At 39.8% G+C, this 23552-nt stretch overlaps 2 protein-coding genes and 1 non-coding gene across 3 annotated transcripts; 2 read left to right on the top strand and 1 right to left on the bottom strand.

The window, feature by feature from the left end:
• Window positions 1-109: 109 nt before the first annotated feature.
• LOC143881818 (polyadenylation and cleavage factor homolog 4-like) lies at window positions 110-13439 on the top strand. The gene is made up of 7 exons (XM_077385109.1): window positions 110-935; window positions 5157-5258; window positions 7439-7699; window positions 9325-9453; window positions 9719-10309; window positions 10439-12376; window positions 13071-13439. The coding sequence occupies exons 1-7, from the start codon at window positions 480-482 to the stop codon at window positions 13086-13088; spliced, it is 3495 nt and encodes a 1164-aa protein (XP_077241224.1). The 5' UTR covers window positions 110-479; the 3' UTR covers window positions 13089-13439.
• A 2316-nt stretch (window positions 13440-15755) lies between these two features.
• LOC143880946 (trihelix transcription factor PTL-like) lies at window positions 15756-18880 on the bottom strand. The gene is made up of 3 exons (XM_077383926.1): window positions 18526-18880; window positions 17179-17632; window positions 15756-16850 (listed from the first exon to the last, which is right to left on the bottom strand). Exons 1-3 carry the CDS (start codon window positions 18846-18848, stop codon window positions 16122-16124), a joined length of 1506 nt encoding a protein of 501 aa, XP_077240041.1. The 5' UTR covers window positions 18849-18880; the 3' UTR covers window positions 15756-16121.
• Window positions 18881-20039: 1159 nt separating this feature from the next.
• Window positions 20040-20157, top strand: LOC143882365 (5S ribosomal RNA). The gene has a single exon (XR_013252206.1). It is a non-coding gene; the product is annotated as a 5S ribosomal RNA (ribosomal RNA).
• Window positions 20158-23552: the final 3395 nt, after the last annotated feature.

The following is a 23552-nucleotide window of genomic DNA, read 5'->3' on the forward strand; positions in this document are numbered from 1 at the left end:
ATATTCTCAAATCCAATGGCAACAGTATACGCTCCTACAGAGAACCGCAGGGTATTTCCGTAAACTTCGAGGCAAAAAGAAAACGAATCACGAATATAATGCCCTAAACGGGAAATATCTTGCCCCTCTTGCCCCCGTCCTCCATTGGCGGTCGGGAGAAAAAAAAAAAAAAAAATCAATAGCAGAAAGAGAAGAACTGAAGAAGAATAAGAAGAAGAAGCTCACTCCGCATATGCTTTCAATTCAAACACAGATGATGCATGTAGAGACAAATCCAACACTTTCCCCCCTCTCGATTCAAATCTCCCATGCATCTTCTCAAATTACATAATCTTTCTTTCTCTATCTCTTAATCACTCTACAGGGGAACGTTCTCAGTGCTCTATGATGAGCTTTCTCACCTTGTGTAAATCGCTTTCGATGGATTTTTTTTATGATTTCGGATTTCCGAAATCAGATCCCGCTTTTGGTATTATTTTATGACATTTTTTTTTCCATTCTCTGATGCCGTTGTAATCATAGACAAAATTAGGGTTAGGGTTTTTTTGTGTGTGTGTGTGTGTTTGTATACGGCGATGGAGAGTTCTGGTAGATCCATGGCTAGGGCAAGAGAACCAGGCACAAAGAAGCCGAGATTGGCAGAAGAGGCCGAACCGAATCTCAGCAGTTCCAACGGAAGATCCATCATAGATCGAGACCGTCCGTTTCCACAGCGAGTTCCTGGACCGTTGATTCCGAGGATTAGGGCAAACGAGAAAGAGAGAGAAGATCCGGCCCGAGGAGCTTTTCAGGAGATCGTTGAACAGTACAAGACTGCTCTCGCAGAGCTCACATTCAATTCGAAGCCGATCATCACAAATCTCACGATCATTGCCGGAGAGAATCTTCACGCTGCCAAGTGGATTGCTGCCACTGTTTGCGCTAACATTATCGAGGTGAAATTAGGTTTCCGGTCACTGTATTGCATTGTAAATCTGAAATTCTTAGTCAAAATTCATAGTCTTTGATTCTAATCCATGGTATCGCTTTATCTTTCTTGGAAAAAAATGTAAAAAGAAAAGGAAAAAAATAAAGCTTCTGTCTTTGTAGTGTGTGCTTTGATCTTTGATTTATGTGCGTTATTTGTTGCAATAACAATATTAATTGCAATGAAGTGGCTATTAGTGAATTGTTGTCACTTCCGAGCTAAATTGTGTCTCTAATTTTAAGAATGCTTGGTGGTCTGTTGATCGCAGAGTGTTAAGTTTCGATTTTGACTGAAAAGATGTTAGATTTGTGTCTGATTCAAGTTTGAGATGTATACTGGTTCGTGGGTAGTTTTGTAGTGAGAATCCCCTGTGATGTGTGGTGTTGGTAAAAAACTAATGGCTAAGTTTTTGTGTAATAAACTATGGTGGTGATGAGATTGGCTTACATGATCTGGAATGTTGAAGTTGGTCCTAAAGTTGCATGGTACTTCTAATTGCACTACACAACTTCTTTTCTTTGGAATCCTATGATTCCCACTGTGGTGGAATTTTAAGGTTCATGAAGGCAGAACTCTCGAGTGCTTACTCGTCACCTCGTGGAATAACGGAATCAAACGAGGCAGAAGCTACAACACTACTGTCCGATCTCCGCATATCTAAGCCCTGTTCGTTTCAGATTGTGACAACCGATGGTGAGGGCCCCTTGGTTTGGGCCAATAATCGGTTGAGGCCCTCACCATTGGTTGTCATAAATCTGAAACGAACAAGGCCTTAGGGTCTGTTTTGTCCGCAATTGTATTTTTTGAAGGTGACTCAAAAGTGGGCATTTCTTGGGCTAAAGAGTTATCGGTGGGGCTGTGGAAGTTGGCATCCATTATCTTGAAGATTTCTGCATTCACAACATCAATGGAAGTCGACCATCTCAGTGACAGATGTTTTGGCCACACAAGGCACAGAATGGAGCTGCTTGATTATCAGTGATGTTTTCCCTGTAGTGTAGTTTGGGTTCTGTTTTATGCTTTAATTGTAACCTTTGTTATTTAAGGAAAGCTTGTCCTTTGTAATTTTTCCATTTTGCTGCAATGCAATTACAAAAAAAATGAATCCCATACATTTTGAAAAAAGTCAAAATACCTTTTTTAAAAAACTTTTTATTGCAGTGCCTTCTGCTGCACCCTCCTACTGCTTCTCGCCACTTTTTTATGACAGAGGGCAGCCCTTTCTACTAGATTATCATTTTAGTTCATTGTTAATGGGTTATGCTTTGATAATGTTCTCGAATCACACTCTATGGGATGTGTTGCTGCATTTCTTTTGTATAATATTTTGCGAGAGATGCTTATATGTATTCTAGTAAGCTATTGGAGAATTGAATAATCTCATTGTTTGGAAGATCAGCCCTGTGACTGATGGGTACTGCTTTCTTGTGATGGTTGTGTTAACATGGAATAAATTTCCTGTAGTTCCAACACTGTCTAAAGTTTGAGAGGCAACAATACAGTTGAGTTGAGGCCAATGCATACCCAAGAAGCGTGAGACACCTCTAAAATGTATGTGAGGTGTGAACTGCTACTTGGATGCTTAACTTTGAAATTTGGTGTGCTTATGTTGCTGTCTTATTGACATTTTCTTTCTAATGAAATGGACTGGTTATAACACTGATACTTTCATGCTTCATATTCTCCTTGGTACTCTGATGCTTCGAAGAAGCTACATCTGTATCCAATCCTTAATATTAAGTGTGTTTACCAAGCTGTATCTAGGTTGTTATATTTGAGTCTTTGGGGTACTTTGGGATTATATTCTGTGCTGACGATTTTTGCTTGTGGGCTGTGGTGAATATAGCGGACCAGCGGATCTTGTGGTCGACAGTAGTTCGGACTGTCGAGTTATCTTAGCTGATGTCAATGACTCATGCAACGTGTTGCAAAATAGAAGAATCTTCAATGGAGTGGGAAGTTCTATTGTAGTGTTGAAAAATTTGGTTTTCAGTAGCAATCTTTAGTGGGCTGCCTCAAGCAAAGCTTTTGTGGTTATCGCTATTTCTGAGCTTCCCAATTCCTGGAATTTCTGTTGCCACAACATGGTGATATGTGATATCCTGACTCGGTGGTTGAAGCCCCTAACCCTGGGAATGGGATTGCTTTCAACTTTGTTGGCTCTTGTTTGGGAACCAAGGCCCTGCTGGATTTTGGGGAATTATTAAGGGGCATGATGGCTTCATCAGATTGGCTTATTCCGTGCTGGGTGGCATTATGGATTCTAATAGAGCTGAGGTTATGGTGATGAATTGTGGTATCTTGCCGTTAGCTTCTTTTATTTAGCCATTTTCTAGTTACAGTCGAAGACCCTTCCTTGGAGATTTGCCGATGCATTCAAAGAGGTCTTGGATTGTATTGTGGATAGATTACGTTCCGGGATTTGCCCAATTCAGCCAATGCTGATGTTGATTCCTTTTCTTGTAGTTGTGTGCTAAGAGAGGATAAATATATTAGGGATTTCCTTTCATTGGATGCTGCCCCGTCATGCGTATTGACTTTGTTCCGTCTCATGACCACCTTGGTCATGGGTATTTCTGTTTTTGTATCTTTCTCCAAATAAATTTCTTATCATTCGAATGAGAAATCAATCACCTCTATTAGTTTGTAATGAGAATGTTACTGTTAGATGTATTTACATGTTTAGGGGCATTCTTGTCATTTTATATTATACCCACCCACCCACGCACACACACACACACATAGCTAGAGTGCCACGAAAACATGGGTCCCACATTTTTTGGGGTGATCCAAACCATTCATTTGGAAGGCCTTTACATAGATAGGGTGTGTACCAAAAATCTGGTCCATAGGATCATCACTCTAGCTCATATAAGCTTATATGAGCTCAAGCTCACGAACAATGTCCCCATATATATATATATATATATATATATATATATAGAGAGAGAGAGAGAGAGAGAGAGAGAGAGAGAGAGAGAGAGAGAGAGAGAGAGAGAGAGAGAGGAAACTGTTGGTGAGCTTAAGCTCACCAAACTTATGGTGAGCTAGCTTGCCCAATCACATGGGTCCCACATTTTGGGGAGTGATCCAAACCATTCATTTGCAAGGCCTTATCATAGATAGGGGGTGTACCAAAAATCAGCTCCATAGGATCATCCTAACCCCTCCATTTGTGGAGGACAAAAATGGGGCAAATTTGTGTCTGTCCATTTTTGTCCTCCACAAATGGAGGGGTTAGGATGATCCTATGGAGCTGATTTTTGGTACACCCCCCATCTATGTAAGGGACTTTCAAATGAATGGTTTGGATCATCCTAACAAAGTGGGCCCCCATGTGATTGGGCAAGCTAGCTCACCATAAGTTTGGTGAGCTTAAGCTCACCAACAGTTTCCTCATATATATATATATATATATATATATATATATATATATATATAAAATTTTCGTGTGGGAGAGTAAACGACTCTCTCCCAACCTTTCCTTCATCTCTTATCTCCTCTCTTATCCTCTCCTCTTTATTCTTCATCCAATATAGAAGATAACAATTAAATTGCCCACTTGTATTTTAGCTTGTAATCGATTTCATTTTATGTTTCTTTGGTCATTTGTTGTCTTTGTGCTTTATTCTCATATCACATTCCTGGACCGACCTTTCTAATATCTCAATCATTTATCAAGCATATAAGCAAATTATGAATGATTTTTTTCAACCAAAACATAATATGTACCCAACTTGGCATTAAACTCCAAACTTGGCATATATGATGGTTTTACAAGGGCCCAAGGGTCCGCTCATGCGAAGAGTCTTCATGTATGTAAATGAATGTGGTAGGGGCCACAATCTGTAGCCCCCATTCTCACAATGAAGTGGAATGCTTTTATCATATGGATCATGGTCCCAATTTTACTTCCTCAGATTCGGAATCATTAAGTTTTGTGCTGTGCTCTCCCTGATCATTTTCTTATTATTTATTAAAATTTTGTTTGCATGGAAATGAATATGTTACGGGTTGATGCTGTTGCATTTCCTGTCAGTGCCTGATGAATTGCACTTTCTGTATCATTAGATTAAATTACTCAGCATTCTGATGCGGGTTATGTTCATTATGGGTATTTCATCTATCACTGTTGTTATTGCAAGAATTTGGCCATGATGTGTTATCTAATCTTACAATTAATGTACAGGTTCCTAGCGAGCAAAAGCTACCATCCCTCTATCTTCTAGATAGCATTGTGAAGAATATCGGAAGAGATTACATCAGATACTTTGCTGCCAAACTACCTGAGGTTTGAATCTCCTGTCTGACTCATCTTGGCATAATTACTTCAAGGACGTTTCGATTGTTTGAATCTCCCATCCGACTCATTGTGGCATAATTATTTCAAAGATGCTTTGATTGTTTTTCTTTCATAATACATGTATGCTTTTCGCTATTGATATTGTTTCTTCAGGAATAATGAAGATAATATGTAAGGTCAAGGCTAATATCATTTAATTCTATACCGACGTGTGTGTATACATATATCTTGTAATTCTTCACTGAAAAAGGGGCAAAGTATGAACTATGCTATATCTTGTAATTCTTCACTGAAAAATTGAGTACTTGAATAAGATTTTTTGGTCCTCAATGTTTCTTAGAAACCTAAAATATGTGGATATCAGTGATTGTGCTGGATTGTTGTTCGTTCTTGAGAGTGTTCATAGTCGTAGCAAGGGTAAGGACTATCGTGTTTAGAAAGTAAGTTGATGAAGGTTTTTCTATTAGGTCCTTTTAGGGGTCTTGAGGGGGGTAGTAAGTCCGTCATGCATACTGGTAGATTGTGGTCTATCCCTGGTCCTTCCAAAGTTGTTGCTTTTTTGTGGTGGACTATTACTTGAGGCTGGTGCATCCCTAACATATTTATGTAGTCAAGCTGAGGAGACTAATGTCCGTCTTCTTCTGCTTTGCCCCTTTGCTTATGGGCTCTGGTGTCATATTTTCTCTTTATTCGACATGAGTTGGCTGTTTCTTGGTTTTGTTTAGGCTTTCTTTGAGGCATGGTTCTTTTCTTCTGCTTTACCCGTTTGCTTATGGCTTCGGTGACATTTTTTTCTTTGAATTGTTATGGCTTTTTGTTTGATGTGAGTTGGCTGTTTCTTGGTTTGTTGAGGCTTTCCTTGAGGCCTAATATGTTCTGTTCCTTCCATTGAGGGGAAACCATTCTTTGGTACCTAAACCTTTTAGCCCCATGGTGTGAAATTTGGAAAGAGCGCAACCAATCGTGGAATTAATTGAGACGAAGATTCCAGGGCTCATTACCTATTGTGCTAGTGAGAAAGGAGTAAATTTCTTTAATGGCAACTTTGAAAGGTATTGGGAAGAGATCAAGAGCAGCAATCCCGCTTTCCAGGATCTCAACTTTTTGGTAGCCCCTTAGCCTGATCATCATAAGTTTAACTTTGATGACTCTTTGTTTTGTAACCTGGGCCCGACGAGCATCGAGGGGGTAATTAAAGGTCATTTTGGTGTTATAAGATCTCCTTTCTCACGGCTGCTTGGGGTTATGGAGGTTTTTTTTCAAGCGTGTTATAGGAGAGGAGGATGATGTTCTTGGCTTTTTCTCCAACGAAGGGGTTAGGAGGGAGGAGCTTTGTGTGGGACCAAGGTTTCAGGTTTCGCTTTTGGTATGCATTTCGGTCCTGATGAAAGAAACACGTCAATTTCGGATGGAATTTTGGTGAAAATCTTGTAAAATACGGAATCTGAACATTTAAGATGGAACTTTTTGGAAGTGCTAGAATAAGCACAAATGCACACAAAAAAAATCACCACATAAGCAAAAACACTGCCCATAATGGTTTAACAGCATCGAACACCCAGTGGCATGCACTGTCATGCATGCCTGATAATTCAGTGCATACCGCATTTCACATGTAATTCGTATACATATTTATACAACAATATTCATATAAATATAATTATCTTAACACATATTGGTATAGTATACCACTAATACCTTCCATTTTGGGTTTCGGCATGCATTTCGGTGGGGGTGGAAACAGTAACATTTCGGTGGTTTCGTGTTGGTATCTGAGGAAATTTAAAACCATGTGTGGGACAGGATTACCCTCTTGAGTTCGTTGGTCATGTTTTTTCCTTTCTGTTGGCTGCTGTATCATGACCTCCTTGGTCATGTCATTTTATTCTCTTCTCTCTTCTTAATAAAACTCTCATTACTCTTTGAAAAAAGGAAGACTACGCCATCCAGTCACCTGGCATGTTGAAGTTTTACTTCAAGGCAAATTTTATTTCAAATGTCCTGCGATTTTTTCTGCTTCCATCCTTTTGAAGGTTTTTTTTTTTTTTTTTCATTAGGCTGCACTTTAATTATGTATAGCCACTATGTCATGTTTGCTGTCCCCTTTGTTTTTTGTTGTTATTGTTATGGCTATTTGTCAATCTCTATTAAGGCTTTCCTTTTTACAGGTATTCTGCAAGGCTTATGGACAGGTTGATTCTTCAATACATTCTAGTATGCGACATCTTTTTGGGACTTGGAAAGGGGTTTTCCCCCCTGCATCACTTCAAATCATCGAAAAAGAACTTGGCTTCCCTCCTGCCATCAATGGTTCATCTTCTGGAGCCACAACATCTAGGTCTGATTCTCAGTCACAGAATCCACCACACAGTATCCATGTAAATCCCAAGTACTTAGAGGCAAGGCAGCGTCTCCAGCAGTCAAGCAGGGTAGGTAAAATATTGCATGTAATTGCAGATGTATGGATTTATTTGATGTATGCCATCTGTTATAATCCTGTTGGTTATCTCCTAATCTTTAGTGGATTGTTTCTCAATTTTATACGCTGCTGTTTTTAGTATGCTCGAGGTAGCAGTAGCACAATAACATCCAAAAAGCATTAGTCACCGCATTGGGTTGTGGATTTTCAGAGTTAAGACACTATGATGTAGGTTTAATTGCTTGGATATTTTTTTTGTATGAGTTGCCCTTATTTGTGAACCTAACTGAACTGCTTTGTTGAAATTAACGGTCCATCTGTTTTTCAACTTATTACATGTGAAATAAGCTCTCAATGCAGTACACTCATATGTTTCCATTTTCAGCTTCTGTGTGGTTCATTTAAATTTAAGACTGACAAAATAGTTCATGTGAAAAAGGAGCTGGTGGAATGTAATCATCTCCTGTATTTCCTTTGATAGCTGGCCGCATACTGGTTTTGCATGGTCTTCTGACTTATGAAACAAGCTCACCTGCTGATCTACTTGCTGTTGCATGGCAACAAAATGCTGTGATGAAAAACTACCTATGAGATTGAGCGTTTGTAATTGCTGATTGCATGCCACAAAATAGTAAGTTTACTGTAATATAACCAGTGTAAGCATAGCAATCTCTCATTGAGATGGTAATGAACAGCGGAAATGTACTTGTAGAGGCCACTGTTTCTGTTATTCAAAAAAGAAAAAAGAAAAAAAAGAGGCCACTGTTTCTAAAATAGTTTTTTTTTCTGAATGGAAAATTTATAAAATAGCATTCAATGTCTTAATTAAAATGGGTGGTCCGGAATTAGCAGTACAATTGATAATATGGTATAAAGAAGGTAAGCTTCATTTGGCATGGACCTTAAGGCATCCATCTCGTCCTCACCCCCACTCACCCTTGCCGAGGTGCTCAAGTTGGCCTTCAACAACAACCAGTAGAATCATACCGACACATCCATATGTCCATGTATTTGTATAGGCTGTGAATTGTGTTGTTTGGCTTTTTCTTTTTTGTAGTTAAAAAGCAAATGTTTGCAACCTTTTGAATTAGCACTTGGTGGATTTTTTAGGGGTGGTGTGTGGTTGGGTGGAGTGAGGAGTGCTGCTAAAAGAATGCTTATTGGGGGTGAATCTGCTAAAACCATTCAATGTGCCATATGATTATTGAGGACAATTATCTTGCCATAGAAACATAGCTAAATTATCTATTCTTGTTTTTTTTGGTGATAATCAGCTTCATTGCAGGGAAGTTCTTGTTTTTTAATCACCCAGAAGTTAAATTTGGTTAATGCGGATTCAGCTTTATTTTGTTATCTTGATTTTCTTGGGTAATGTGAAAAGTTTTATGGTAGCACTACTTGCGCTATTGTATAATGTTAGTATGTGCTCAAATCTTGGTCTGAGATCTTTGATATTTTGGTTTCAAATGTCTTTTTTTGGAATAATGATTTGTTTCTTGTCATTTTGCTTCTGTTTCACATTTGTACAAAGAAATCCATAGGTTTGTCGCCTTTGCAATGCAAAATGGTTTAACTGCCCAATATGGCATCTGTAGACTTACTTTTTGGATTGTTCACTTGGTTTATGTGATGAAGTCGAAAGGAATAAGCAGTGACAACAGTGGGAGTACAGGCTCAGGCTCCGCTGAAGATGTAGAGAAGCCTGATAGAACGGCTATCACTAAGAGTGCAAGGCCGTGGCCAGATCTTCCTGTTAAGATACATGTATGCAATTTATTCATCTCTTTGCTATTTGCTTTATGTGGTCATTCACATGGATTTAAATTTTGGTTTCGGTCCCTACCGAAACCGATTTTTTTGGGCAAATTTCGGTCATTTCGGCCGATATTATTACAATTTGGGTCAAAATGAGCTCATTTTGGGCAATTTTGAAACTGAAATCCGAAATTTATTGATTTTGGACCCAATTGAAATCCGAAATTTGTTGCATCCCTTCATGTCGAATTTTAATTTGAGTTAAGTTTTGCAGAATGTTCAACGTCCTCAAAGAGAACAATTGAATGAGGCAACTCTTGAGAAGAATCCTAGTGCAGGATACAGAGATTACGAATTTGTTTCTGATCCTCCACTACAATCTGATATAGAAAGTGGAAAATCCAGAGAAAAAATTGCAGAGCGAGGGCTTGACAAACCATGGTATGGTGCTGGTAATAATGTTGCAGACGCCCCTACTGGCCGAAGGAATAGTTTTGATATTCCTACTGCGTTTGAAAACCACCGTGCACAAAGATCCACAAGAGCCATTAGCCGGTTGCATCCAACTCAGGCCATTGCAAATAGAAGCGGCAGAGGGACATCGGGGAACTGGAAGAACTCTGAGGAAGAGGAGTACATGTGGGAGGATATGAACTCTAGATTGACAGACCATGGAGTGACTCATAGTTCAAGGAAAGATGGTTGGAATCCCGATGATGCAGAAAAGCTGATAAGCTCGCAAAGAGGCAAATGGATGCCTTTGGAGACTGAACATCTAGACACTCGGCGGAACACACTCAGTACTTCTTCTAGGTTGGAGAAACCCTCTGGTGGTGAAGATACAGTTCCACTGCGAAGAGAAAGGGTATTCTCCTCTTTAATGTCTTTTTTGTCTGTGCATGTGTTTGCATGTGTGTCCGTGAGTGTGTGTGCATGTGTGTCCGTGAGTGTGCATGGCTGGTTTTGATTTTTTTATTTTTTATTTTTTTCGCAGGAGGTTGAAGATTACCTTCCATCACCTCGTGGCCGACAAGATATAGGGTCAAAGGAAAAGAGAGAAGCTTTCACTGATTCATTATCTGGAGGAGGACAAGCTGCATTTGGGCATCGGGTACCATCGGTGTGGCCCCCACCTGAGCCACACCCAGTAGATGTCTTCAAAGCTTCAATACTTTCAGGTCAATCAGAGGGTCATCCTACCGCTTTCACTGGTAACATACAAACAAGTTCGAGTTTATCTTTAAACAGGACAGGACCTCGAGTGCATATGGGACCATCTGTAGGATTTGTCTCTTCAAGCTTTGAATCCGAGGCAAACTCAATCTCAAGATCAAGTGGAATGTTTGGGCATCAAAGGAACCAGCCTCCACGACCTGCTTCACCATCTGAATCCGCATCCACACACCAACGTCTCCACTCACCTTCATTGTCATCAACCCATCAACATCACCAACCACCTAGTTTGACTGACCTTGACCTTCCACAAGTTCCAGCCTTCCCTCAACTGGTTCAGAAGTCTTCTCACAATTCTTTTGCTATTGCGCCTCAAAATCACATTCCATCCAGCTCCTTGCAGTCCTTACAGTTGCCTTTGTCACAGCCCCTTCCACATTTACAAAGTTCTACGCCTCCTTTAATGTCTCTTAGTCAGCTAAGACATCATTTACCTTTCTCACAGCAGCCAGAGTCTGAAGCATCACTGCAGCAGACTCAATCTCAGCTCTCTGGTCAGATGCAGAAGCCACCATCTCAACCCTCTAATATTGGGGTACCCCAGACACTAGGGTACCCTAGATCAGGGAATTCAAACGATGCTGTTGCAGAGGTCCTGGGACAATCTAGCTCCAGTAGTTTACTGGCTTCTATTATGAAGAATGGACTAGTCACGAATACTTCTGCTGCTAGTAGTTTTCCAAGCACAAGTTATCCGTCCTCATCAATGCCGTTGAATTTGAATATTCAGCCCCCTCTACCAGTTGGACCTCCTCCAGTCCAACTGAAGGCATCCTCCAGTAATTTATCAGCCATTGCAACACAGCCTCTGAGAGCAATACCGCCTCCACTGCCACCGGGCCCGCCACCTCCCTCGTCCTTGGTAGGTACTTCAGCGCAGATGTCAAGCACAGCTAGTGCTGTCCCAAATCCACTTTCAAATCTTCTGAGTTCACTAGTTGCAAAAGGCTTAATCTCGGCATCAGCAACAGAATTGCCAGTCCTTAGTCCACCTCAGGTACCCACTAAACTCCATAGTCAGAGTGCAGACATTGCTATCAGCTCCTCCATGCTGGTTTCTTCAAGCTCAGCAGCCTCAACCATACCTCCCTCATCTTCTGTGAAGGAACACCCTTTCGTAGAGTCTTCTGCGAAGGGCAATTCCTTGTCCCAAGCCACAACAGGAGAGATTACGGACCTAATAGGCACAGAGTTCAAGCCAGAAATTATCCGCGAATTGCATCCATCAGCAATAAGTGCGCTCTATGATGATCTTTCCTATCAATGCAGCATATGTGGCTTTCGGCTCAAACTTCAAGAACAGCTTGATAGACACATGGATTGCCATGCTTCAGAGAAGCACGGAATTTCACGAAAATGGTATGCGAGTTTCAGCAACTGGGTAGCTGGGAATGTGGGACCCAACTCTGAACCTATTTCCACTTCTGTGGAAGGGACGATCCCTACAGCAGAGAGATGTGAGCCAATGGTCCCTGCAGATGATAGCCAGTGCGTATGTGTATTATGTGGCGAGACCTTTGAAGATTTTTACAGTCTTGAAAGGAATGAATGGATGTACAAAGGAGCAGTTTATATGACTATACAGGCTGGGAAAGGAGACCAGGGAGGGGCAGGCGAGAGAAATGCACAGGGTCCTATTGTGCACGCCCACTGTATATCTAAAAATAATGATTTCGAAGTGGCTGAACATGATAAAGTGGTATGTGCTCATATTCTCTAAATGACCTCAAGTCAATTCATAGTGGTGATGCTTTGTTTGCTTAGTGTTGATAGTGCCAACAATCCTAGTTAGGCACCATTAACACGAGTCAAATTGGGTAGCCAAAAACAGCACTATTTTGGGCCAGATTCTTCAATCATTTTTCTATAGTTGCACAAACCATCTACTTAGGCTGTTACATTTTGGAATCATTTTGGAATCTTGTGATTCCTAGATGTTTCAGTTTCTAAAATAGCTTATTTCTGTATGGGTCTTGTAGTGGTATTATGACTTTAGGTTGAAGCTTGTTGTCTTTAGTCAGAACACACTGAGGGGTCACATTTATAATCTCCCTTTATGTAGCCCACTCCTGTCCTACTTACATTGTCTGGTAAGATAGCTAATGTTTCCTCATGGGTCGGCCTAAAGCAGAAGCCACAGCACCCTCCAAACTTGGATTGACACCAAGACCCTTAAGCCTTAAAATATGTCAAAGAATGAAAATGTGAACCTTTACTCTTCACTGCCAAAATTAAATCTTTGCTCTTGACCTTAGCCCGCACCAAACTCCGAAACATCGAGACTGGGCAAACTTTAGCATATTGGAGAATGGTCTGGAAAGTTACCAGTTTTTGGGCATAGATCAACTATTACATGTTTAAATCTTTATCTGTTGTTTTTTTTTCTCACGCAGGATCAAACAGATGGTTGATATTCTAAAGAGAATGCACACCATTCTTATGTAATGCAGGCACAAGCATAAAAATCAGACTCTAACAGATTACAGGTGCATGCTGTCCATGCTAATTGGCTTGTGATCTAAACTAGGGAAAAATTCGCCCAACCCATGTTTATCTTCACTCCATATTTTTGAATGAAATATATGCACATAAAGGTTACACAATTGGCTTTCCTCCCCCCTCTAATGTGGTTTGCATGTTGTTGCTTATGTTTTGTTTTAGTTGCTTCAGTGAAGTGTGGCTCTCTGCATTTGGGTGCATCGACGATCCAAAGATAATCTTGTATCAGCAATACTAATGAGATTCCATGAGACTTACTTTTACATTGCTCTTCATGCCTGCATTTTCGAGTTACATTGAAGATTCATGAACTACTTTTTGCTGTGCCCTTTATTTTCTCGCCTTTTTTTTTTTTCATTCTAAGAATGAAGTGATATTGATCTATATTGGTGTTATGGTGGGGATTTCAAGCATTTTTTACTTGCTTGAGGTTTGAACTTGAGAAACGAGGGCGGGTGATGTGTTGCTGTTCTATGTTTCCTCAAAATGGGCTTTAATTTCTATGTTATTGTTCGAGTAAAATGGCAGGCAAATTTTGCAACACAAATGTTTAAAGGGAAATGATATATTTGCCCACAGACCCTCTCTAGTATGAAAGAGTAGTTATAAATACACTAGAGGGGACTGTTCCAATTAAGGAAAGGGGGCGAATGTATCACTTCCATGTTTAAATTGAGATTATTGAGGCTGTTGAAGATGGTTGTGCATGCCTGCAGTGGTGCATTTCCTTTTGTCATCAATGAAGTTCTCTTCACCAAGAAATTAAGCATTTGTACTTTCATAGTCATAGACCCTTTTTGTCAGTAGAAGCTTCTCAGTTTAAACGTCAACGAGACCTAATACTTGTCAATCCTCATATTTGCCATGCCGTGCAATTAAGTTTGGCAATGAATAAGGCCTTCATGGACCTAGATGGTCCAATGGATCCTATGTTAATGGGCAGGATTTGGTCACAGCAACTGGGTCATAAAGCCACAAAATCCGAGGATGTGTCCTAGATCCAAATGGAGGGTGCTCAACTCAACTCAACAAAGCCTTTGTCCCAAGCTAGTTGGGGTCGGCTAAATGAATCTTTTAGAAAAAAGTTCATGAAGAAGGTAAAAGGAATCTATCCGGCTCTAATCCTGGTTCTAGTTGGGCTCTTCTACGTGGATCATTTTCTTCCATTCTATCCTATCCAAGGTTATGTTCTCTGTTATGTTCCAAATGGAGGGTGTTACTGAACGAAAAAATCTTTTTTTTGCCCCTTCATTCTGAAAAGCACTTAGAAGGGTCATACTGATGAGGGATCTAAATATGGGGATTTGATCCGATGTGGGGTCCCTTACACCGCGCATATCTAGCCAGCCAAGGTTGGGATATTCTCACAGACGGGTCCCTATGGGTTAAAATCGTGATACACAAATGCCCTGCTGAGAAAGTCTATCCCCACCGTAAAAACCTAGATTCAAGATCTTGGAAGGCGATTACTAGATCTATCCCAATCTTGGAAGGACTTTACTCAAATTGGGGATGGAAATAGCTCAAATATTAGTGTCATTAAGGCCATTTCTGTCTGCCAGGAATTTTTTACGCTAAAAATTAGGAAAAAGTAGATCAGATTTTGAGTACAGATTTTTGTCTACTGATTTTAGCCACTTCACCCTCATCTCCATCTGGAGACTCCGATTTAACATGAAATAAAATTCATGGTAGCCAAACGTGCCCTAAGTTCCTAATCTTGAGCAAATGGGATGGAGATTTCTAAACCTGGATACTATAATTAAAATACATGGCAGTGGATTGTAAAATACAAGATTTTAGCTATCCAAACACCACTCTTTCTGGCTAAATCAGCCATATGCTAATGGAAGAAAATCTTGGTATCCCTATTAAATCTAAATTTGTATTTGCCTCCCTTAAATCTACCTGTCACATTCCCTTAAAATTAAAATCTACTCAATCCAGCTCTCCAAACAATTCCCACTCTTTGGAAAATCAATTGGCACGCCTGCTGCAAGAAATATCATTACAACTCGGTACCAGGGTATTTGAAATTAATATTGTCCTTATTTGATTGCAGGAATTTTCTGGCAAATTTTGGAAAGGAAAAATATTTCTAAAATTCCCTACTCCTGGTGTAGTTATCTCGTGGTTCCCACGTTGCCACCGCATGGATAGGCGAGATGGTCCACGTTGCTTCCGCGTGGAGGGGTAGATGGTTGGGGTTCCATGCAAAAGCAATAGTCCCACATCGGACATGTGAAATGGATGTGGATGGGTTATAAGGGAATGGGCACCCTCCCTCTAAATGCTAGCTTTTAGGGGTGAGTTCTACCCGGTTAGATTCCCTACAAATACAATACATTGCATTGGCTGGAAACTAAACACCCCATATCACTTGATCCCTACATTTAAAAATATAATCTTGGCCAAAATCATGCACCAGTAGAATATATATGCTTGTAAAGCATAATCAAAGACCAAACGGAAATTAAGGAAGAATTTCTATTTTTATTTCCAGTGATCTTCATTAATTCAAGCACTAGTGTACAATACCATCGAAAGATGGGTATCGAATTATTTTAGTGCAATAATTCATTTCTCCCAGTTAAGGTAATAGAATTCCTGCAAGTTTTTGTTTAGAATGTCTTTGATTTTCATGCCATAAACCCACCTAACATGCATTCCAACTAACATAAATCCTCAGTCAGCTACTCTCTCAAAAACCAAAACACAAATCTCTCAAGATATTAAAACTCCAGACTCATTCTCCTCAACAACTCTAAACATTATCCCTTACATCTCTCCTCTGAGTTACAGACATGTAAAAACTCTTATTCCTTCTACTAACACTACTGTTTTTCTTTTGGACACAATTTGTAAAGAAATAATCCACTTCAGTTAAGTTGGGATTGAACCTCCGACCAAAGCCTTAACCAGTTGAGCTAGACTCCTCACTAACACTACCGGTTATCTCCATCGTTGAGCTTTATACCATAATTCTCCCACAAAATTTCTCCCTGCGAAATCAGAAAGCTCAAGGAGCTATCGTTTGCGGACTGGCCATCGGCGGGTTGAAGCCGGACTGTCTTAGGAACTTGGTCATCCTCTCCATTGGTACAAACCCCACCTTCTTGTTTGTAAAGAGACTCAAGGTGTTGGAAATAAGGGCAGGTTCTTGAATTCTCTTTACGTTTCTTGTTACATTCCTTAGTTTTCCTAAAATACTTGTTGATGTTCTCCCATTTGTCTTTGCACCTCTTCGCACTCCGATCGTATCCCAAACAACTCATCTTCACTGATATCTCTTCCCATAGATTACCCTTCAAACACCCACCTTCTTCAAACTTTAATTCCATACTGCTTCTCAGTTTAATTAAGCTCGAAATCTCGCATTCCTCCCATCTCCTATTATTTAAGGAGCTCTCAACTGTTTTGCTTTCGATCTCGTTTTCATTCTCACCATCATCGTGAAGCTCCATTGCCGTCAACTCCTCTGGTGACCGAGCCGGTAACTCTGGCCCCCGAATTTTCTCCAAGGCCTCTTTTAGTGCAGCGTCTCGAGCTTCGCACCAAGCTCGCTTGTTAGCCCAAAATTTAAGTTCTTGATTAAATCGTGCAGCTTCTTGCTTCCTCCATGCTTCTTCTCTACACATTCTCTCTTGCTCTTTATGTTCTAGAGTGGTCAATACCTGTTGAAGTATAAATGATTAAATAATGTCAACCCTAACAGCTTAAGCTTTTGGAGTAATTGGTTGTTTCACATGGTATCAGAATCAAATTAAACTATATATGGCGACACATGAGAGGGAGTGTTGAAGTAAGCATACCTCTAACAGCTTAAGCTTTTAGAGGCCTCACACTAGGTCCTAGGTTCAAAAACTAACAACTCCTTGATATTAAAAATCAGCGTGTATGGCCAACCCAAAAAGTGGGGCCACATGTAAGGGGGAATGTTGAAGTATAAATGATTAAGTAACGCCAATTCTAACAGCTTAAGCATCTGGTTGTTCACAATACCTTTGCTAACCAGGCCTCTTGTATCTCCATGAATTTCTTCATCTGGAAGTCTATAAATTCTCTTATCTTGGATTTCCAGCTCTTTCGCCGCCTTTTGAGACTTTTATTGTATTTCTTTGTATTTATAGCATCATAATCCTCAGAGGATGAAGAGTCAAAGTCTGAAGAATTACATAGACTAGGGCTCTCACAGAGCTTGTGTGATTGCAAAACTTCTTGAATTGGAGGGTTAAAGAAATGGGGACATGGGTTATTTCCAATAAGGTTAGTTTCTAAGGATGGAATGTTGTTTTCTCCATAGAGAGCTTCTAGCTGCCGAAAAAACCTGTAATGCTTTCCATCTTGTCGTTTTGCCTTCCCTTCTTTAGTCTTTTTATAGTATTTATACAAGTTGTCGAACTTTTCTCTACATTTCTTCCCACTCCTTATGTAACCGTGTTCCTCTGCCATTATCCTGCAACAAGAAAAGATCCCCTTTTTCTCACTCTAGAAAAAAGCATATATCAAAATAGTTGGGTCATTGGAAAGATAGATCTGTCATTCTTGTATTATTTATCATCAAATGCTACAAAATAATGAATTTTTCCTTTCATGGGTACTTGCACAACTCACTAATTCCCCTATCCAAAAAAAAAAAAAAAAAAAACAATAAGGAAAAATAAATGGGTCTAAGACAAGGTGCAATTGATGCCAGTTCTCTAACAGAAAAACCACTAACAAAGGTATGAGTTTTAGTTAAACTCAAAAGAAAATCATATTCTAATATGAATCTTGCAAAACACAGGTGTGCTCTCAAAGCAAACTTCAAATGGTTGTCTTGTGCCTAACATATATAGAAACTAGTAAAACAGATAAAGGGCGTCTAAGCTTCAATTTCTCTTATTTCTCAAACACAAAATCATTCTAAATCCATGCCTTGGCTCTCCAACCAAATCTCAAGTGCATTTCATTTTTAACACACACAAAAAAAGAAAAGAAAAGAAGAAGAAGAAAAGATAATGGGTTTACTAGTAAACTTGAACATGGTTCTGAAAAACTTCAACATCAAGAAAAACAAGACAAAACCAGGAAAACATGAATGTGTCTCTTGCTAAAAAACTTGAAAACCTGTCGAAACAAAGAAATGAGTTCTAAGTAAGAGCTTCAGAGTGTTGTCAAAACTTTAAATTAAGCAACAGAAACAAATAGATAGGCATCTAAGTAAACGTGAAAAGGCTGTCATATTTGTACCTCAAACCAACACAATAAAAGGCCTAAGTTTCAAAAATAAACATCAACGGATTGTTCATCTCTATATATGTGCAGTAGTAGAAATGAAATAAGGAAATGAGAAGTGTAATAATATACCTAGAGACCTCATCCCACAAGGGTCCTTTTTGAGTAGCTTCCTTAAAGTTTGCATCCAAACGAGATCTGATTTCTAAAAGTGTGAGAGTCTCGTACCTTGGCCATCTCCCTGTACCTCCATCCCCTACACAACCCTCTTCAAAGGCGGAAACATAAGAAGAATCCAACGTTCGAGGTAAAATCTCTCTACCCAATATCATCATCATCTCGTAATCCTGCTGCCCGGAGGTCGGATTCCGGTGGCCGGTAGCCGGATCTCCGACTGGGCCAGAAAAATGGGTTTTCCCTCCCATCAGTTGCCCTAGGCCATACTGTTCCCCCATCAAAGGCAAAGAGAGCCTTTCATGGAAGAGGGAGAAACTTCGATCGTGTTGTACATGAAAAGCTGCTGGAATTTATACACCGAGTTGTTGGCGGGAAGTGATATAGTAGCCCCTTTTTTACTTGAAACAGCAGCTTTTAGTGTATTTATGACTACTCTTTTACACTATAATGGGCTGTCCCAAGTAAAACAGTTGTGAATTAATTTAGGTACATGATTTTTTCGGCTCCACTGTAGGATATTACACCCCCATTTCAGCGTGATTTGACGTCAAAAAGCGTCAAAGTCTGGCCACAATTCACTTTAAAAAGGGGGTTGTATTATCCTTAGGGGGGGGCGAAAAAAAAATAATCCTTCAGGTGACGAAAGTACGAAACGCGAAGCAGAGAGAGCTCAACATACGTAATAATATATGATATTTTCACCCCTCTGCAGTACGCATTCGCACCCTCATTACGTGAACAGTGGGCAACTTTAACGCCTTCTGACGTCAAATCACTTTCTTCAATAGGGGGGCGAATGCGTACTGTAGCGGGTGAAAATATCATCGCCCTCTAATGGGAGATTGACACATGTCGTGAAGGAAGACAATGGATGGAAATCCAAGGCAGGCACTGGAAAGCTGACGCATGTACAGTGCCAGCCTTTTTGACTTATCATTTTTCCAGGCTTAAAACTTTAATAAAATTCCTGACAGTAGAAGGGTAGATTAGTAATTTCATGTGATTGTCACTATACTATTACAAACTTGCCATATTTAGCCATTTAGCCATGAGCTGAACCCGGTCATGTAACTCGTAAGAATTTTCTTTGGGCCCACATGTGCCACGTGGATCTAATCAAGTCCTTTGATCAGATCAATAGAGATTTTATCAAATTATCCGAGCCCCTTGATCTATTACACCTCGTTGAGGGTTCACCTTAGAGAAACTGAAGCTTGGATCTTTGGGATGATTGTTGGCGGAGTGTGGATTGTGAGCGGCCTCATGATGGTCCACCAGATCAACGGTCTAGATTACACCAAGAAATTGATACGGTGGGCTTCAATATTCTATTCCCCCGCAATCACACCCTTGGACTGTTCACCCCGAAGATTAAAAAAAATAAAAATAAATCCATCCTTGGATAAGATGTTTTAGGAATTGGCTACCTCGCTTGGATGATTTTATCTTGAATAAAATTATGTGTCGGTGGGTGCGATCATACCAGCACAAATGCACTGGATCCCATAAAACTCCGAAGTTAAGCGTGCTTGGGTGAGAGTAGTATTAGGATGGGTGACCTCTTGGGAAGTCCTCGTGTTGCACCTCTGTCTTTTTTTACATTTCAAATAAAAAAAAATAAAAATAAAAATTTATGTGTTGGTGATAAGCTAATCCTTGTTAATCACGTGTTAGCTGGTGTGCCCATTTACGTATTTATCCATCCTTAGCCCACCTAACACTTTACTAAAAAGTCTTAAAACTATTATCTCCCCATAGAGATAAGATCTATTACTAATCTACATTTTTAATATAATTCAGCACTGGTGATATGTGGCTCTGTTGGAAACCATAGCCACCCTTCTTAACAGGGGTGACATAAGAAAAAGGCCCTACAGGACGGTCCCGATTCTAATTTTCCCAGGAGATGGCAGAAGAGTATGGATGCCGGATTTGGCAGCTTGGTAAGCTAAACTGCAGAAGTCTTTGAACTAGGAGACAGTCGACTTGAGCAAAATTTTCCATATCAAATGATTCCAGACAAAATCAAAGAGGTGAATTAAGAGCAATTTTAGTGCACAGAGTATTTGTTTTGCAATTTTTTCAATGGAAGTTGATTCTTCAACATTTTGTAAACTAAATTTTCATGGAATATATTGGGAAATGATGTATCCCCCGCATTTTCTTCCCTGGGCCACGCCCTTTTAATTGAAAAACATAAGTCATAAATACACTAGAGGGGTGGCCTTATGAAGTAATGGATAAAATCCCCAATCCCCCGGCCTTAACGGTTTCTGTGAGAATGGTTCACTACTTGAGGATAATTCACCCTCTTTAACGTTTTTCTTTGCCTTTAAAATTTAACGGATAACGTTTTTTTTTTTCGCCGGGTGGGGTGTTATTTTAACCGTCAAAGGGGGGAAAATATCATTCCCCTAATCCGTTTGGTTGCCATTGTGTTTTTATTTTCTAGGAAGTTTGCTGGAGAATAGCTGCCACGTGGGACAAATTTATCGTTTGGTTGCCAAAATAGTATTGGATGCCTCTTTAACTCCATTGGATGTCTCTCATGTAATAATTGCTTGTCTTGTGACATGGATTTCTTGTCCCCTCCTATGACTTTTAAACTAAATTATTCCTAAAGTAAGGACTTTTGGTTGAATTTTCTAGGTAATGGTGTTATCTCTCTCTCTTCCTTCTCTCTCTCTCTCTCTCTCTCTCTCTCTCTCTCCTCTCTACCTATATTCATAATGACACCCCTACTTATCTATTATCCTACTTTCCGAGGATATCTGCTCAACCAAACATTACTTACACTATTCTTCGAGGTAATTCTAGACAAAGACTCCTTTTGACTTCATATTTCACTACTCTCCGAGCCACACCGGAGCAACCAAACGGAGCATAAAGAAAATTGCAAACGTACACGACAATTTTTCCATTGAGTATTATTGTTTACATTTCACTATGGCTCTATACTGTGTTTCCATGATCACGTGTAAACATGATGAGGTGATTGATTAGGGTGGCCGAGGACAGGAAGGTGAGTCCCATTAACCTAGCTGGGAACCATGTTGTACACATATATTCTTGTCAAACATAGAAAAATGCTCCCTTTCTTCGTTCATCCCGATGGAAAAAGTCGTAAAAAAGTAAAAGCTTTTTGTCCCCCCCCCCCCCCCCCCCCCCCCCACCCCCCGAACTCTTCGTTTGTATTGATGAGAGATTATACGGTGGCTGCCCTTTATATGTAAAGGGCGGAGAGAGAAAATATCAACCACGTTGATTTTTGATCAAGGTGGGGCCTGGATAAAAAATCGAGGGGGAGAGTTCTCTCTCTCTCTGCCCCTGTTGGTGGACGGTCGGCCACCATATAAAAACTCGATCTGTATTGATACTCAGATTCCCCTCAGGTTGCTGAAAGATGCAAGGGACGGCTCAGATGAATCTACGCATATATATAAATGATTCATTGTAACTCCACGTGTCCCCACTGTCTTTGCCGACCCTGAACTATGACATCAGGGCCTGTAAGACACGCGGGCTCTTTTCTAATTTGCGGTCCCGTGATGCACACCCCTCTTATAACGTGATTTGACATAAAGTTGCCCACTTTTCACGTTAAATCATGTTATAAGCGGAGCGTGCAAGTAATGCAAAGGGGGCGAAAATATCATCTCCCTTTGCTGTCTTCATTCTTCAGGAAAGATCTAGTGGGTCCCGCCCTGGTTAGATGGGTCCACTTATAAATGGATTTGCGCGGGGTTTTACCATTTTCTGACCCACCTACATGAACAGTTTAGATCAATTAAGGCCAATTTAAGTGGGGCCCAACAGTTCAGATCAATTTGAGTAGGGCATTCTTAATTAAAAACAAGAAAAAAGCTTGTTCTATGGACACATGCTATTTTTTTTTTTTTGATGAGACACATGCTATTGGCCATGTTTGGCCACCATGAAAAAATATCCCATGAAATAATTGTGGGGCCAGTTATGACTTATGAGACATGGATGGGAAATAGAGATACTTGATCGAGAGGGGGGGAGTAAAGAGACCATGAAAAGCTCCTCAAAACAAGGAAAACAAAAAACCAATTCAAAATATGTATTTTCGCTTCAGTAGGTTTTAGTGATTTTTGATGCTATCTCTACTCCTCCCCACTCATTTCTCTCCCCCTCCTTATCCGCTCTCACACAACTGAGCCCACAAATATTCCATGGAATAATTTTTCATGGTTGCCAAACATGGCCATATATTGTTTCAAGGTTTCAAGAGAATAGCTTGGCCTTTCTCTACAGTGAATAGGGTTGGAGTCTTGTAGACTAAATATAAGGAGGATGCCGGCCAAGACAGCTGTTGATCATGTCCTTCAAAAAGTTTGGTCTCTCTTTGATTCCATCTTTTTTAAAGAGTGAGTTGTCAGGCAAGAATTGCTATCATACTATAGAGGAAAGTTTTTAGCTTTTGATTATTGATGACAAGTGCTGTCTCACATGCATGCATTAAGGCCCTGTTTGGATTGAAAGAAACACATTTTTGGCAGAAAAGTTATGATTATGGTTAATTTAGAGGGATACCATCATAAATTCAAGGTCACTCTTAAGTAAATATTGAATAGGTTGGTTTAAGTTATCTTTTTCTCGTGTGTAAAAATGTGGGAACCTTTAGAAATATTTTTTACTATCCAAACTTTTCAAGAAAATTTCTGCATTCCAAACAGGGCCTGAGGCACAAAACATGATACATGGCCAGAATTTTATAATTGGTTTTACCGTTAATTCGTCACTAAGGCCATGTTCATTTTGGAATTTGAGAAGTGATGTTGAGTCAAACTGATTATTGAACTCCAAAATTAAATGCAATTATGCTTCCGATTAATAATCAGTTGAACTCAAAATTAATTCTCAAAATCCAAAACAAACAAGGTCTAATTAATTAATGGCCTTTTTTTATACTGACAAAATTGGTTTTATTTGCAAATATGATTGTTTAATTTTAATCT

Source organism: Tasmannia lanceolata, unplaced genomic scaffold, assembly GCF_043159265.1.
Source record: "Tasmannia lanceolata isolate RefF3 unplaced genomic scaffold, GAP_Taslan_0.1 ptg000007l, whole genome shotgun sequence".
In the NCBI taxonomy this organism is placed as follows: Eukaryota; Viridiplantae; Streptophyta; class Magnoliopsida; order Canellales; family Winteraceae; genus Tasmannia; species Tasmannia lanceolata.

What these genes read in the sequence shown, in the direction of transcription:
- LOC143881818 (XM_077385109.1), top strand. Translation starts at nt 480, where the DNA reads ATGACATTTTTTTTTCCATTCTCTGATGCCGTTGTAATCATAGACAAA. An exon ending in TTTGCGCTAACATTATCGAG is followed by an intron (nt 936 to 5,156) that starts GTGAAATTAGGT and finishes ATTAATGTACAG; the next exon opens with GTTCCTAGCGAGCAAAAGCT. An exon ending in TTCCACTGCGAAGAGAAAGG is followed by an intron (nt 10,310 to 10,438) that starts GTATTCTCCTCT and finishes TTTTTTTCGCAG; the next exon opens with GAGGTTGAAGATTACCTTCC.
- LOC143880946 (XM_077383926.1), bottom strand. Translation starts at nt 18,848, where the DNA reads ATGGGGGAACAGTATGGCCTAGGGCAACTGATGGGAGGGAAAACCCAT. An exon ending in TTGTGGGATGAGGTCTCTAG is followed by an intron (nt 17,633 to 18,525) that starts GTATATTATTAC and finishes TTCTTGTTGCAG; the next exon opens with GATAATGGCAGAGGAACACG. An exon ending in AAGAGGCCTGGTTAGCAAAG is followed by an intron (nt 16,851 to 17,178) that starts GTATTGTGAACA and finishes ATACTTCAACAG; the next exon opens with GTATTGACCACTCTAGAACA.